We start from the raw sequence: 17,642 nt of genomic DNA, 5'->3' as shown, positions 1-17,642 counted from the left end.
CAGTCTAGTGGTTCAGACACCCACATCTTGCACTAGAGTTAGACCTCGGCTCCTAACTCTAGCTCATCACCAGAACAGACAAGTAGTGATGGTTCGAGTAATTGGGTTCTTGTTACCAACATAGGAAATATAGACTGAGTTCCCAGCTTCCAGGTATTTACAGAGTGAGAGTGAATGGAAGTGTCTCACACACACACCGCTCTCCTTACTTAGTGTTGCAAAATGAGAAGCACTGCATCACCTGAGTTCAGGTTTGCTACTAGGTGCTTTGGTTCTCTGGTTTGTCTAACCTCTGAAGTCCACCTTTGTCCCACTCTCCCTGAGGACTTCTTGGACTTCTTCCCTTCTTACAATTTTCTTATACCTGTGAGTTCAGAGGTTGTGTTTGCTCTCCAGGAAGGTTGCCTGTAGCAAATTACTGTGATCATGTTCAGTGTCATATTGACTTGAACACAGTAAGGTGGGTGTTTCTGGTCTACTATAAATGCATACAAATTATATGTACAGTCTGGACCTTGACTTATTCCTCTGTAAAAAGTGGATCTCCTCTGCTGCCCCTAGATTCTCGAACTTTAGCTTCTGAAGGAATCATAAACATCTTGTCTAGGAGCTCCATTTTATGGACAAGATTGAGGCACAAAATGAACCTGGGACCTACCTGACCCCTCTTCTAAGGTTCCTTTCAGCCAGCCACACCATGCCCCATGTGCTGGCAGCTATCCCTCCATCCACTCATCCTAACTGCCATCTTGGAAGTTTTTCTGAGTGTCAGGCATTTAGGAGAATGGGGTCTAATCTATACCGCTTCATGACCTCCTGGGACATACTTGTCCTGGCCAGTGACACGTATTTTCACTTTCTTCAATATCCTTTCACCCTCCTTCCACCCAGCCTCCAAATGGTTACCAAATGCACCAAAACCAAGGCAACCTGGTTGTGTGGTCAAGTTGAGAGGAGCTCCACAATGCTTTTCTTAGTCTGCTTTTCTGCCATTATCCATGGATATCACAGACGAGGCTGTTGGCAAAGAACTCAGGTTTATGTAGCTCATGATTCTGGAGTCTGGGAAGTCCAAGTACATGGCACCAGAATCCACGGGGCTGTGCTCCTGCACCACAGCATGGCAGAGGGCATCACATGGCAAGACAGGCACTCTCCGGTTGGGTTCCCTCTTTCTCCTCTTACAAAGCCACAGAGGCATTAGGGCTCCCCCACCATGTCCTAATCTGATCTAATCAAATCCCCACCTCCAAATGCCATCAACACAGGACTTTTAAATCAGGTTTCCAACACTGGGATTCTGGGGCACACACAACCTGTCACTGCCTGAGTACAGCCCCCTGCACAAGGGGGCCTTTATCAGCACTGATGCTCAGGTGAGTAGTGTCCTTCCTGTTGGAACCGATCCAGGCCAGAGCACTGAGTCGTCCCACCCTGTCCTTCCAGACTGTCCATTGGAGCCTCTGGAGTTCTCAAGGTCCTGGCTCTCTGACGGGCTTTTGTTTCTGCAGCTTGTGGACTACCGGGCGGAGTTCAGCAAATGGTGGCTGACGGAGTTCAAGACAGTCAAGTTTCCTTCCCAGGGCACTGTCTTTGACTATTACATAGACCCAGAGACCAAGAAATTCGAGCCATGGTCCAAGCTCATCCCCCGGGTTGAATTTGATCCTGAGATGCCCTTACAGGTGAGTACGGCTGGGGCACCCGGAACAGGCAAGCACCAACAAACGTCCGGGTAGTTCTAATGGTGGCCTCCCATCAAGACCAGAGTTCCAGGAGCCAACTGTCTTCCAACTACATGCCCTTTTATAGGAAGTGCCATAGAATTATGTCCTCTCCTAAAAGCTAGGAAACTTTAAAGCTTGTTCCAGTCAGCATCCTGGGGGTGGATGGCAGATCCAGAGCTTCTGAAATACTTAGGAGAGGTCACAAGAGTTTATTCAAGAGCAGGAGAGGAGGGGAATGTTGCTGTCTCTACCCTGCGGTAGATGCTAGAGAAGAGATCCCTAACTAGCACTGCCATGGATGCTCCACTGGGGCAGGATTTCCACTTTTGCAATTCTCCAAAGCCAGAATGTAACATGCTACACCTGCTTCTCCCTGGTGCCCACCCCAGCCAGTTCATCCTGTCCCATTCCAGGCCTGTTTAGTGCACACAAATGAGACCATCCGAGTGTGCTACTTCATGGAGCGGCTCTTGGCACACCGGCGGCCAGTCATGCTGGTGGGCACAGCAGGCACAGGCAAGTCGGTGCTGGTGGGAGCCAAGCTAGCCGGCCTTGATCCCGAGCACTACCTGGTGAAAAATGTCCCGTTCAACTACTATACAACATCAGCGATGCTGCAGGGTAAGGCACCCTGGGTACCCTGGGGGTGGGAGGTGTGCCCTGGCAGGACCAGAGCTGAGTACTCAGGTAAATGCTCCACCTTGCTTCCCTTGTGTCCCAGAATGCACTTTCTCTGTCAAGCTCCTTTCCACCCCTTCCCCTCCTTCTTCTGCCTCACACCTTTGTGCACACCTCCAGCACCCTTAGAGCTGCTTTCTGCTCTTTTGAAATGTACAGGGGTAGGTGTGTGGCTCAGCAATGAGACAGATGGGGAGAACTCATCCCCTGGTTCACTACCCAAACTCCTGTTTGTACGTGAGACTCCGTGTGTGTAAGAAAAGATTGAATGTGATGTGGCGTAGTCTGCTCGAAGGACAAGTAGCACATCCAGACAGATGTGCAAAAACTTGGCAAAAGATGGGAAAGAGCCTAATTATTCACAGGAGAGCATGCTAAACAGCATTGCAAAGGACAAGGAAATTATGCATGCACTGATTTGGAACTACTGCCAAAGATTTGTTGAGTGAGAAAAGCAAAATATACAGCAGCGCCTGTGGTGTACTCCTGTATGGGTCTATTTGTCATCACTAGGATGAAGTTGCTGAGGATGGGTAACTCTGTAAAGAGCCCTGCTTAGCTCACAGATCTGGAGGTTCAAGGGATCACACCTGACAGCAGCCTTCTTCTCGGGCAGACAAGGGCATCACACAGCAGGACACAGCGAGGACATGTACCTGTGTTCTGGTGTCTCTCCTCCTTCTGCAGCTACCAACATCAGATCCCAGGGCACCACTTCGAGGACCTGAATCCCCATCACCTACCACTTCTTGACAGCATAGTTAAGTTTCCACCTTCAAAGACCTTGTAAGTTTCAGCATAGGAACCCTTGAGGGATACCAAAACTGTAGCCAAAACCAGAGCCATTCCAAACTGTGTCCTGTCTAAAAAGAAGTAAATGCGAATACACCCCCTTAGGAGATTCAGAAGAAGTTTATTTGTACTTACAAACGTACATATATACATATAATACACACAGAGATGATAGATGGATAGACAATAGATAGATGCTGGATGAATAGGTATATAGATGATGTGGTGATACATGACCCATTTATAGATAAAGAAGTAGGTAGATGCGTTGGCAAGTAGATACACAGGTGTATTTATATTTATAGATACATAAGTATTGTATTTATAGATAAATAAGTAGGTCTGTAAAGTAGATAGACATGCAGATACACAAATAGGTGATTGGTAGATAAATGAATAGATAATGGGTAGATAAGTATGTAGATAAGTAGACGATGGATATACAGACAAGCAGATAAATACATACAGAGATGATAAATAGCTAATAGATTAATGGTAGATCAATGAACCAATAGATGCATAAAGATGATGGATAGATAAATAGATGAGACATAAGAAAATACATACATACATACATAGATGAGATAGGTAAATGGACAGATGCCAGATAGAAAGATACATAGCGAGAATCCCAGAAGGACACACCAGGAAGTGATAGCAGCACTTGTCTGCTGAGAGTGAGAAGGGGAATTACTCAAGCTATTTTTTTTAACATCCCAAGCATACAGAAAAGCACAGACACTAATGTAACAGATGTCCATGAAGCACTATACAGATTTTACTGATGCTGAAAGCTGTCACTTTGCATTGGCTGCAGGCACTGTCACTACAGCTAATCCTCCGCCCAGCCCTTGTTCCTTCCAACTCCTGTTTAACTGAAGTTCCTTTGTATCATTCCAACACCAAGTTTTTGATATGCACACGCACCCAGAACACAGAGAACCTTGCCAGGAGCATTTACAGTTTAAGCGTGGCACTACCGTTACTTACCTTTGGTCACTAACTTTTCATCCAGACCTGCACATCTGTTTCACTGCTTCTCACCATCAGGTAGAAATTCCATTGTGTGAAAAAAAAAATCAGAGCTCACCCATTTTCTGACTGAAAGGAAGCATGATCTGTGCTATTTTTCTTTAAAAAGATCGGTTATAATTAGCATATAATATGCCAAACATATCTGCTCAGTTTTGAAATATCTATGCATCATAAAAGCCTCATCCTAATTGAGATTAATATATACCCATCACCTACAAAGGCTTCCTTGTGTCCCTCTGAGAACCATCCCAACTCAACGTTCCCACCCCACCTACTTCCAGGCAACTGCTGATTTGCATTTTTCAGAATTTTGTGTAATAGAATCACACACTGTGTACTCTGTTTTTTGGCGGGAGGGCAGCTGGCTGGTATCAGTGTGATTTTGAGATCCATCCACATTGTTCGGTGTATCAATAGTTCATTCTTGTCGCTCTTGAAGAGTTAAATAAAATACATAAAACACCCAGAATAAGTCCTAGCATATTATAAGTGTCTAGTCCATGGAAGCAGTTATTATAATAATATTCACAAAATTCATACTTATCTACCCATTTATCTATTCTGTTTGTTTTTGCAAAGATTTCTAGGGCTCAGTTGGTGAAACAGAAAGCACACAAGCGAACCCCCTTTGCGGGGAAAAAACGAGCTTAGCATCAAGTGCACTAAAACAAAATTCATGTTTCTGAAAGAAACATCTCAGCTTTCAGACAGGCTCCACCCTGGAGATCACCCTGCCCGTCCGCTGCTCACTTCAGGGAGACCTCACAGGGCTGTTTTTCTCCACGTCAGATGTGCTGTTGCTGAAGGGCAGCTGCTCACTGATACCTGTATCCCGCCTGTCATTAATCCAGTTGTGGATTCCCGCTGAGAATTATCCTCCACACAGAGTCAGAGGTCCCTGAAGTACCGACAAGGGCAATGCTTAGGGGTATGCATACAGCTCACTAAAGTGAAGAGTATACCATTTCTTTAGCGTTTACCATGTGCCAACCCTTCCACTGAACCATTTACCTTCCCACCCACTCACCACACACACACATTCCTCTCTACCCTATCAGTCATTTATCAGTAGTGCTTTTGATTGAAATAGTAGAAGAATATCTAACAGTAGTGGCATACATAATACTTCTCTGTTTTAGAGCTGTGAAGAAGGGCAGCTTCAAATGCCAACAGCTCAGCGATAATATATTTACTCTTCTCTTGGTTGCTTTCAGGGCGGCAGAATGGCTGCTGTTCTGGCCATCACATCCACATTCCAAGTAGAAAAACAAAGGATACAGGTAATGATCACGAAGGAAAAGGTAGCACCCCCTGAACTTCATAGGCTTTGCAAACAATAACGTACCTTGTAGAAATTATAAAAGTGATGTAGCTTGATTTTAGCAAGCTGAAACGCATCGAGCATTGGAATGATGAAAGTGAAAATCATTAAAAATGCCGTTACCTTGCTGTTCAGAACTGTGTCACACTGCCACCCCAGCTGTAATGAACAAAGACAAGGACCTTTGTGTCCAGCACCATGGCTCAACTGACTAATCCTCCCCCTGCAGTGTCAGCATCCCATATAGGTACCAGTTCATGTCCTAATTGCTCCACTTCCTATCTGGCTCCCTGCTTATGGCCTGGGAAAGCCATGAAGGGAGGATGGTCCAAAGACTTTGGACCCTGTACCCATATGGGAGACCCAGAAGAAGCTCCCGGCTTTGGCTCAGCTCAATTCCAACTGTTGGGCCATTTGGGGAGTAAACCAATGGGTAGAAAATCTTCCTCTCTGTCTCTCCTTCTCTCCGTATATCTGCTTTTCTGATAAAAATAAATTTTTAAAAAAGAAAAGGATTTTTGGAAATATGCTCATCACAGATACAATGATAGTTCCCATTTTTACAAGATGTGAATACTTAAGGGTGTTAAGTGACTGAAATCAAGTTAGCTCATGAGTTAATAGCAAAGCTGATTGACTTCATCAAGCTGTTACCTTCTGTTTCAAAAAGACTGTAAATTGTGGACCTATTGATTTATTATATTCTAAATGTACTTATTTGAGAGCCAAAGAGAGAGAAGTAGACTGACAGACCCTCCATCCACTGATTCACTCCACCAAATGCCCACAGCAGCTAGGACTGGGCAAAGCTAAAGCAGGGTAGCCCAGTCTGGTTTGGGCATGGACCCAACCACTTGAGCTATCACCGGCCGACTCCCGAGTCAGAGTTAGGAGTAAGCCGGAATCAAGACTGGAATCTAGGCTCCCTAACCTGTGATGCTGGTTTCTTTAAATGCCCAGGCCTTAAGCCTTGCATCTGAATGTCCACATCAGGACACTATCTTGTTTTCTGCTCACCTGACACCCAGGGCATGTGTGTGTCTCTTTCCCTTTGATTGCAAATGCAATAGACCCCACAATTGGTCATTGAGAAACTCAGCCTACCATCAACTCAGCCTGCACAACCCATAGGCTAAATAACAGCCACCTCTTCCTCCGGGCACGGAGGATGTTGATGTGTGTTCAGCCTCCACCCCAATGCCCTAGGAACTCCACAAACCCAGGGACATTGCCCAATGAAGGGATGACCTTACTCTAAGTAACAGTTACTAGAATGATCAACCCTTGGGTTTGGTGTGATAAAAGATCATTTGGTGTTATTGTTATGTCTTCCATAAAATTTCAGGCAAAGACCATTTTGTTATTTTGTAAGTATATGCCTCCCAGAATTTAGTGCCAGGGCAATCTGCTTACAAGAAAAGAGACAGATCTGGACCAGTAATCTGGGATGGCACCATTGCTATAATTAAACACAGAATTTGCCCTGAGCTTTGAAGCAAGCAGTTCATAAAGCAAAATGTGAGACAGAATTTTATCTAGTTGCAGTAATCATATGTCATCCTCAATTACCAACACAAGGAAATTTCTTCTCATTCTATATTGCTTTGCTATCCCGTGTTAGTCTTTGTGTTTAAAATGATCAGTTTACGTCTCTTCACTATTTTTTGGAAACGTACTTTTTAAAAAAAGAAGAAAGAAAGAAGATATTTACAAAGGCCCACAGACAGGACAGTTTAGAAACAGAAAAGGAACAGCAAAGAACTTGGTAAAGGTGCCAAGGGACTCATCATTTCAGTCGAAAAGAAGGCCAAAGAGCACTTTCATTACAGCCCTGTGTTCTTTCACCCTCCAGCAAAGACTTCAGTAACTATTTCCACAAATATTTGAGTACTTAATTACACTAATTAGACAGAAGCTCCAATGCCTGAAATGTTTTGTAAGATGGATCTCTTGCAACCTGTTTGTTAAGAGCTTAAGGTTAGACAAGAGCTTCAAAGACCCAATCAAACTCAGCCTCCAAGGAGCACCTTGCTCCCACCCTGACAGACAGCTCTCTGCTACTCACTGTCTTCAGAAAACCAGATGACACACATAGAAGCTAACGCACCAAAGATCTACCATCAAATGGGAATTACAGCCGGTTCAAAGTAGGATGAGATGGAACACAACGCATGTTTCAACCAATAGAGGAGTCATTTTATGAATTTTGATCTATCAAAATTGCACAACACATGCAGCAATTAAAATCCCAATCTAGGAGGATCTTTTCCTTCAAAGAGGTTTGGGATACACTAAAAGGAAATAGCAAATATACGCACACTCATTATAATTCTATACTGTAGAGAAAAAAAATCTAACAGCCGATTGACTAGAATCAAATACAAAAATGTACTGAAAATTTTGTTTACTGCTGAGTGACAGCATTATGGATGACTTTCACTTTCATTGTTCCAATTCTTGATGATATATTTTACATGGCTAAAATGAATTTATATCATTTTTATAATTTTTACAAGGCATCTTATTGTTTGTAACTGTAAGTGCAAGGCCATTACGAAATAACCCAGAAGTTATAATACATGAAAAGAAGGTAACATGAAGGAAAATATTTCAACCAGAGGTATACAAATCAGGTCAATATAAAGTAAAAAAATGGTTAATTAATAGTGATTTCTGTCCAAAATATGCTACAGGCCAGTAGTATTACACAGCAATTAGGCGAACTCATGATCTATAAAGCGGGCATCCCATGTCAGAGTTCCATTAGAGTCCCAACTGCTCTACTTCCAATCCGGCTCTCTGCGCATGTACCTGGGGGAGCAGCAAAAGACAGCCCAAGTTTGGGGGACCCGCCACCCACAAAAAACATAAGAGACTTAGATGGATTCCTGGCTCCTAGCTGCAGCCTGGCCCAGCTCAGCCATTGTGGCCATTTGGGATTGACCCAGCAGATGGAAGATCTCTCTCTCTTTTTCCCTCTTCCTTCTTGTTGTTGTAGCTTTCAAATAAATACGTAAATCATAGCCAAAAAAATTTTTTTTTAAAAAAGGTTGTTTGCAATAGTGATTACATGAGGCTCCAGCCTGGGTTAAAATCTTGTCTTTGCCATATAGTACTTGTTCAACCTCAAGATAAGTGATTTCTGCAGAGCTCAGCTTTTTCGTCTGCTGGAAACTTGTTAAGAGACAGTAAGAATATCTCATCAGGCTCTGTTAAAGAGCCATGATCTGTGCATGTTGGTCATGCCAGATCTGGGTCCCTAGCTTTGCCTATGGATAAATGAATGAATTGCTTAGGAGTTCAGGGTTGAATACAGTCAGTGAGCATGGTCAGGAACAACCCAAATCAGATGGGTTTACCCAGTGAGGGATGATCTAGGCAGGGTAGGATGTGAGAGCTTACAAAAGCTCGTGCTATGGCCTAGGAAGTAAAGACACTTTCTGCAGTGCTGGTATCCCATAAGGGCGCCTGTCTGTGTCCTGGATAGAACCATTTCCCATCCATCTGCCTTCTCATGGCATGGGGAAAGCAGAAGATGACCCAAGTGCTGAAGCCCCTGCCACTCAAATGGGAGACTTGGAGGAAGCTCCTGGCTCCTGGTTTTGGCTTAAACTAGCCCTGGCTATTGCAGGCAACTGGAAAGTTAACCAGAGAATGGAAGGTCTCTCTGTCTTTCCCTCTCTGTGTAACTCTGGCTTTCAAAGAAATAAATAAATCTTTGGCAATACTTTGTAAACGGTTGTCTCTGAATGAAAGCATTGGAATCCTGGGCCCAGCACAGTAGCCTAGCAGCTAAAGTCCTCACCTTGCACACGCTGGGATCCCATATGGGAGCTGGTTCTAATCCCAACAGCCCCACTTCCCATCCAGCTCCCTGCCTGTGGCCTGGGAAAGCAGTCCCGAATGGCCCAGGGTCTTGGAACCCTGCTCTCGAATGGGAGACCTGGAAGAGGCTCTTGGCTTTGGCTCAGCACAACTCTGACAACTCTGACTGTTGTGGCCACTTGGGGAGTGAATTATCGGACGGAACATCTTTCTTCTCTGCTCCTCTCTGTATATCTGACTTTCCAGTAAAAATAAGATAAATCTTAAAAAAAAAAAAAAAAAGCATTGGAAACCTAACCAAATCCTGGATTCTGACTGTGACAAATTCACCTCCATGCCTTTCATGTCAATTGGAGGTAGTAACAGTATCTTTCCCTATTTTTTTGGATTCATTAGCATAATCAAATTCATTGGGAGGGGCGGGTGTTTGGGACTAAACTACCCCTTGGAATGCCCACACCCCCAATCAGAATACCTGAGTTTGAGTGTGCCATCTCTGCTTCGGATCCAGCTTCTTGCTAAGGTGCATCCCAGGAGGCAGAATTCAGCCCAAGACGAAATCCATTTTCTGTCTTTTCCACAGGGGAGTCCCTTCTCTCCCATCAGCACCTAGCATGCTTTTCTCCTCAGTAATTCTTAAGGAATATCAAGTGCCGAATCAACCCAAATTGTAGGGTCGGCTTCATCCCAGGGGTTGATTTGAATATCATTGCCTTGGGAAGAGGAGACACAAGTCTTCCCAGGCAGAGAATTTCCTATGAGAAGGAAATTCAGAACATGTCCTTGGAACCCCCGTTAATTATATTTCATTTTGAAAGATCTCTTATATAGTTGTTAACATCTTTGTGTGTGCTTGGAGGGGGAGAGGGTGGGAGTGGAGAGAAGGTGTTGGGTGATTAATTGGTTGATAGTGTATGTTAATTGGATGCTAATTAAATTTAAATGTAATCATATTTGAGACACTTCATTTAACTCAGGACCAGAAAATTAGAATATTCAAGCTGCTTGAAGGAGCTTGTCTTTCTATCTGTCACCTTCCGATGTCTATTGACACCTTCTCCTTGTTTACAAACGTGTTTCTCTTGAGGAGAGATCAGATGATGCTGCTTAGTGCTTCCAGCTGGAATTTTAAAAAAAGTGTTGTTTCTTGCAATCCATAAATATTTAATTGCTTTAAGTTTAAAAAAAAAAGTATGCATCACCAATACTTAAGTTCGTTCTAAACAAGTCCCTGTCTGCCTGGGAACCATTGGGTTTGATTCCTCCCCCTTTGCTTTAGTAATTGAGGAGCAGCTCCACAAGGCAGGTCCCATAGAAGTCTCCAGAGAGTCCTCCCTGAGATGCCCCCACGGGGGGCCAAGAAACTGAAGGCAAGGCAGGGAGCGGTTCATTCACGATGCTGGAAGCAGCTGAGAACTCTGAGGCTGCAGATTCCATCCCCCCATGGAGGAAAACCTCATGAGATGAACCCTCCAGGAAGCAGTGTTGGTAAAATAGCCCAAATCCTCTTCTGTAGCCCAAAGTGGAGGAGGCCTCAGGCCAGCACTGGGATGGAAATCACATCCTTCATATGCCTTGCCTGTCTCAGGGAGACAGGGTCAGTCTACCTGGGACACAGTTATGGTAGGTTTCTTTGAGGGTTGAGTCCCTGGGCTTAGGACTGTGAAGGGCTCTTCCATGCCTAGTCCATAAAGAAAAAAAAATTAGGGACCACAGTATGTCAGAAGTAGTGTGGCATTTGAGGGTTCACAGCTCTGGTTGCTCTCCTTTTAAAGTTGGCTTGTTCTTTTGAGCCTTGTTTCTTTCATCTGTAAAACAGGGTGATACTACTAGGTCTTACAGTGATGTTTGCAAAGATTGGATGAGATGATAAAGCACTAGCACCGCGGTAAAATATTCAATAAGATACCATCATGAATGCCCAATAATTTTTGGCTTCACTTTCTGATCCTATAGAATGCCCCCAGTTTGGTGGGATTTTTCTTGCTGTTGCCGTCATCATCATCATTGCTATTATTTGCACACACACATGTGTGCACAGCACACAACAGCTCATCCCCAACACCTGCACTGCCTCAGTCTTAGCCATCCCTCTTTTGCTAACCAGATCTCTCTTCCTCAGCTGTACTGGAGAAGCCTCTGGAAAAGAAAGCAGGAAGAAACTATGGCCCCCCAGGGAGCAAGAAGCTTATCTATTTCATCGACGACATGAACATGCCCGAGGTGGACAGTTACGGCACTGTGCAGCCCCACACCCTCATCAGGCAACATCTGGACTATGGCCACTGGTAAGAGCACACGCGCAGGGGGCAGGAGCCAAGCTCAAGGGCAAACCTCAGCTGAACCCTGGGACCGGATGAAAGTCCCCTTGCTAATCCCACTCCTCAGAGGTTCTTCCACCTCCTGAGCTTGTTTCTAGCAGGGCCATTGTGGGGAGAGAATGGGCATAGGGAGAGGAATATCTTTTATTCTTCTTATTATTATTTCATGATACAGTTTCTTAGGCTCTGGGATTTCCCCCTCCCCTTCCACAAGTACCCTCCCACTACAGTGATTTCCCCTCTAGTATTAAACAATGGGTCGTCCTTCATAAACAGTCATTAAGTCCATCATTCCACTATTGAAGTGTTTTCCGACATTGTAGACATGGACTACGGCAGATAGTCCAGCTTGTTACTGTCACGACACTTACAACTGTTTCACTGGCAGTCAATTCTTGATCTGGATGCAGAGATGCATACGAAACTATGTCTCCACATCTGGACCTGTCAATCAGGGAGGGGAATTTCTTGGGATGCCTGCAACCCATATTAGAGTGCCTGGCTCAAGTTGCAACTACTCTTCTCTCTATCCTGCTAATGGGCCTCCTGGGAGGCAGCAGAAATGATTCTTGCCACCCCCAGGGGAGACCCAGGTGGAGTTCCAGGCTCCTGCTTTTGGGCTAGCTCTGCCCAAGCCATTGCAGGCGTTCACGAGTGAATCATCAGACAAAAGACCTCTCCCCCAACACACTCCAACAAATGCATACATACCGAAAGCAGGGCCGTTAGAATCCACATGAAAATTTTAACCGCAGACAAAACCGAGCTCTCACGAAGGAAAAGCCCCTTTTTCCTCAGAATTCAACCCAGAAGTTACGTTTTTTTTCCAGAAATAGTCTCCACATCATTAAAGTAGAATGAACCTCTCCAACATCCCCACAGCACTACACCAGCACACCAAGTGCCCACTTCACAGGGGTCTGCAGACCTTCATGGTCTCAGCCTCCTCAGAGCAACACTTAAGCAGTGACGCAGCCTCCTGCAACAGGATGGTTGTTGATGGCCAAAGACCTGAACTTGGCCAGGAAAATGAAAGCAGCTCAGTGACTCGAGACAAGCCTGGGTCAAGCCCCCGACACATATACACATAGAACTGGCCGCTGAGAAAGAGTCCATTTACAAGTCCTCTCCCAGAAATGTGTCTTTCAAACCATCTGCTCTCTCCTCAGACTTCCCAGTCCACCCCAGCTGATGGAGAACTAGAAATAACACAGATGCCTTCCCCACTGCTTGCTTCTGCATCTGTACAACCCATGTGGAACTCCAGCCAACTTCATTTGCTCCACTTCCACTTTTACGTCTTACTCAAGGCACCATCCATCAGCACGTTGGTTCTACTCTTCTCCTAACCCTAGAGTCCTAACTTACTCAGTTGGCCACTGCTATCTCCCTACTAGCTCCTTCACATCACACAAACTTGTATTAATTCCTTTATGGTGTTTTTTAAAAACGGTGTCGAATTAGCATTCCGGCTTTCTTTCTCTATGCATCTCTCTCTCTCTCTTTATGTACCTCTTTCTCTGCTGACCTCACCCCCTCATCTCCTGCTGTCTGCTCTATCCACTACGACTTAATGTATTTCCCTGTACATTATTGCATTGCTATTGCAAAGCCCAAAGGACCCTTATGGAGCCTTTATTTAGCTTTCTTCTTTTCCCTGCAACACTGGATGTGGTTGGCCATACTCTGTTTTGGAAACTCTGCCTTTCCTTGCTCCTGCAATACTGCACACCCCTGATTTTCCTCCTACCCCTTAACTCAACCCTTGTTGATGTTGACTGCCTCAGGAATTTGTCCTAGGCTGTTGTCTCTTCTCAATCTCCAGTAGGAGCCATAGACCTTTTTTTGATCACCCAAATGCGGATATAGCCAACTCACCTGACAGAGCACTCATTGTCCTTGGCCCCCATGCTTTACTCATGTCTTCTGACGGTCCCAGGTACGATCGGAACAAGCTGTCCCTGAAGGAGATCATGAATGTGCAGTATATTTCCTGTATGAACCCAACTGCAGGCAGCTTCACCATCAACCCACGGCTTCAGGTAAAGAGACAAGTAGGGGTAGTACATGGGTCCTAACACTACCGTAGCAGGGCTGATCTCTCTTTATAGCGAGTAATACTTGACCTTTCTCCAATCCAGCCTTTCAGGATGGCAAATCAGACAGGATGTTAACTTGCATTTCTAAGGGGATCAGAAAGCTTTTAAAACTGGAGGAATTGCAAAGTTCATCAACTCTGTGTCCCTTCAGCTGAGGGCCTTTCAGAGACATAAAATTATTTTCTCAAGGCCATGGGGATACTTGGTACGGAATGCTCAGATCTGGACTTCGAGTTACCCAAGTTCAGGTTTGGTTCCCTTTCTAGTAACCCATGCATGTATCTTGGACCAGAGGTTCAAAGCCATTCCCTGTAGCAGTGAGGTTTAGGTTCTACCTGAGAATGAGGGTAGCATGAGAAACATGACCCGAGAAGTTCAAGTACAGGAAGCATCCAATCCTTTATCTAAATCCAGGAGAGGTGATTTTCTTTCCATGACCAAGGGCTCCTGACTCACGGGCTCTTCCTACGCCTTTTTTTCCCCATGTAGCGTCACTTCTGTGTGTTCGTCCTCTCCTTCCCGGGAGCAGATGCCCTCTCCTCCATCTACAGTACCCTCCTGACTCAGCACCTGCAGCTGGGAAACTTCCCAGCCTCCCTGCACAAGGCCGTCCCCCAGCTGATCCAGCTGGCCCTCACGTTCCACCAGAAAATCGCCACCACATTCTTGCCCACAGCCATGAAATTCCACTATATCTTCAATCTCAGAGATTTTGCCAACATCTTCCAGGTGAGTGAGACTGGTCTAAGACACACCCAGAAGGCTCAGTCTTGCCCGCGATAGTCTGAAGTAATGAGTGGCAAATGCTTAAGCAAAGGTAAGGCTCATGTGGAGTCGCAAACATAAACAGACTTCCATGGGCTCCAGGAGAAAAGTAGCAAAGTAGAATCCTGTTTGCCAATCAAAGTACTGCTAAGGAAGCAGAATGCACTTCTGAGTTGCTTCTTTCACTCGGAAGGAGGCTGAGTGTTCTGTAGAGAACATGGTACCAAGCAGTTCCTCCATGTACCAAGCAGTTGCCTTCCCATAAACACATTGTAAGTTGAAGCAATCTGCAGATGTTGGGACTGGCATTTTGGCACACAGAGTCAAATCAGGACTTACAGCACTGGCATCCCGTAGAAGGGCTACCAGTTCATGTCCTGGTTGCTCTGCTTCCGATCCGACTCCCTGCTTAGGTACCTGGGAAAGAAGCAGAGGATAGTCATATTGAGGTTCCTGCCACCAATGTCAAGGAGCCAGATGCAGCTTGAGGCTCCTGGCCTGAACCTGACCCAGTCCTAGCCATTGCATCCACTTGGGGAGTGAATCAGTACATGAGATATCTCTCTCTCTCTCTCTCTGCCTCTCTCTCTCGTCTCCTCCCCTTGTGCCTCTCTCTCTCCCTCTTTCTCTACCCTTGTTGCTCTGCCTTTCAAACAAACGCATACATCTTTGGAAAAAAAGAAAATATCTCCAAATTGAAAATGCAGTAACTTTTCAAACATAACAGCTTAGCTGGTCTAAATTTAACATGCTTTAGAACATCCACATTAGCCTACAAGACCTATTTTACAATTGTTGAGTATCTCATGTCATTTTTACATACAGTGCTGAAAGTAACAAGCAGAATGGTCATATACGTACACTTTGAAACATCACAAGTCAAACAAACTGCTAAATTAAACCATGGTAAATCAGAGACGGTCTAATGATCTCAGTTGTGGTGCTTCACGTTAAGCTACCCTCTGCAATGCTAGCATACCACAAGAGGGAACAGCCCAGACAAGGCCAGTTAATGGTACCAACCAGCATACGTTTGGCACAGGTCAGAGGCGAACCAAGCTGAGCCAGTGCATATCACCCGCTGGCAATTCTGAGCACCAGAATGGAATGTGGGTCAGGCCAGGTTGGGCCGCAGCACAAGCCAGTTCAAATGAGGACCAGGACTGGGAGTCAGCTGGGCTGGGCTAGGCTGTAACCCCCACCAGCCTGAGCTGCAATTGGGGGTGGAACAGGCCCCTCCATGCTACAGCACCCACTGGCAAATGCCAAGGTGAGGTGGGCCATGCCAGACTGGGCTGTAACACCCAACCAATATACATGAGACCCAGGAGGGGAGGGGACGAAGCCAGTAGTGGGACTGCATGGGGCTCCCCTGCTGGGTCACTATTCCTACTGGTGAACATGAGAGTTGGTATGGGGGCAGACTAGGCTGGGCAGGGCTACAACACCTGTTGGCCTTGTGTGAGCTGGATCAGGGGAAAGCCAGGCTGGGTTGACTGTTCCTACTGGTGCATGCATAAGCCAGAATGAGTGTGGGTTGGTTGGACTTTGCCACAGCATCAGTTGGCCGATGCTGGCATGGGGGCGAGGCAAATTCTTTCAAGTTAAACTGCAGAAACAACTGGAGAATACAAGATCTGGTAATAGGAGTGGGCCCAGTGAAGAAATAGTGGACACCTCCCTCTTGGATTGTCACTTCAACTGGTGAGCATGAGAACCAGAACTAGGGCAGGCATGGCTGGACAGAGAGTAGCACCCACCGACATGTGTTTGGGCTGGATAGTGGGGCTAGTTGGGTTGAACTAGGCCCATTGACATGTAGGAGAGCTGACTGGGATGTGGGAAAGACAGGACCAGTGTCTGCTGTACATACTGGCAAGCACGGGAACCAAGGCAGGGGCAGGCCTAGTGGGGGTTGTTGCAGGTTGCTCCAACTAGGCTGCAGCTTTCATTAGTTTATGGGAAAGCTGAGTATGTGGTGTGCAGGATCAGACCGGACTGCAGTACCCATTGGTTTGTGTAGAAGGCAGGGCTGCAGATAGAATTGACCCAGCAATTACAACCACCAATATGTGCATAAGCTGATTGGGGTGACAGACTGTGCTGGACCCTGTATTGGCAAGCACACATAAGAATCAGGTCTGGGATCACCTCACATGAAGTTTCTTTGGGGATCCCCCCCAGCTGAATTGCTGGACTCAGAACCCCAACCATGGAAAGAATTGCAGGTTCTGTGGTCTGACCATGGAGTGCATGTGTCAGAGCTGGACCTCTTCTGTGGCTTAGACTGGGCAGTGGACAGCATATCCAGGAGCACATGGAAGATGTGACAGTACATTGGAGTCTGCAGGGGACACCTGGTACCATAACAGAGGATGGAGGACAGAACAAATCAATCAACTATCCCAGTCAAGGAGTAGGAGTGTTGGCAGTGAAAACCTGGATAAGCGGAGACTCTAAGGTGGACTATGTCAACCAATGGATTCTGGAGAGATTTCATCATGCTTGGAGTGGTGGGATTGGCAGTAATTCAAAACTGTTCAACTATCAAAACCTCTTAAGCAGGACCCTCAGATCATGCCCCACATCAGGAAACCTGGGGTGGTGTCGGGTGGCTGTTCTCCACCCCAGGGTACAGAAGCATTTGGGAGTCTGGGTGTAGCTTCTTCTCTTATCTCCCCTCTTCCCCCAGACACAGAAAGGAAAAAAAGCAGAATGTGGGAATAATGGTCTCACCCACCTTCCTGTAGCCCTTGACCCTTATCACCCTAATCAACTATGTAAAAATCATCAAAATTAAAATAATTAAATAAAATCTTAAAAGAAAGAAGGAGAGAAAGAGAAAGGAAGGAAGGAAAGGAAAGAAGGGAGGGAGGAAGAGAAAAAAGAATAGAGGGTAAGGAGAGAAAACTTCTCCAGGGTCTCCCCATTGTTCTTGAGATGTCAAAGAAAGTTCCCCAAACTATGCAAGAGAATGTTGTTTCCTAGCTCCTGTGCATGGTATTGCCAGTATGCCATCTGCAGCCTTGGGGGTGACCTCAGCCCTAAAAATTCCAGATCCATTTGTACTGCCAAGTCA

General features: G+C 45.6%; 1 protein-coding gene across 1 annotated transcript in view; it reads left to right on the top strand.

Moving 5' to 3' along the window:
* The window catches only part of DNAH9 (dynein axonemal heavy chain 9), a 305,997-nt gene that overhangs the window by 162,042 nt on the left and 126,313 nt on the right, over nucleotides 1-17,642 (top strand). The window contains exons 37-41 of the mRNA XM_058676055.1: nucleotides 1,512-1,685; nucleotides 2,141-2,348; nucleotides 11,501-11,666; nucleotides 13,639-13,741; nucleotides 14,288-14,527. Of these exons, the coding sequence (XP_058532038.1) occupies nucleotides 1,512-1,685; nucleotides 2,141-2,348; nucleotides 11,501-11,666; nucleotides 13,639-13,741; nucleotides 14,288-14,527 (891 nt within the window). The remainder of the gene's footprint in view (nucleotides 1-1,511; nucleotides 1,686-2,140; nucleotides 2,349-11,500; nucleotides 11,667-13,638; nucleotides 13,742-14,287; nucleotides 14,528-17,642) is intronic.

Source organism: Ochotona princeps, chromosome 17 (assembly GCF_030435755.1).
Source record: "Ochotona princeps isolate mOchPri1 chromosome 17, mOchPri1.hap1, whole genome shotgun sequence".
NCBI classification, from domain to species: Eukaryota; Metazoa; Chordata; class Mammalia; order Lagomorpha; family Ochotonidae; genus Ochotona; species Ochotona princeps.
This window is presented reverse-complemented; position numbering and strand designations above follow the sequence as displayed.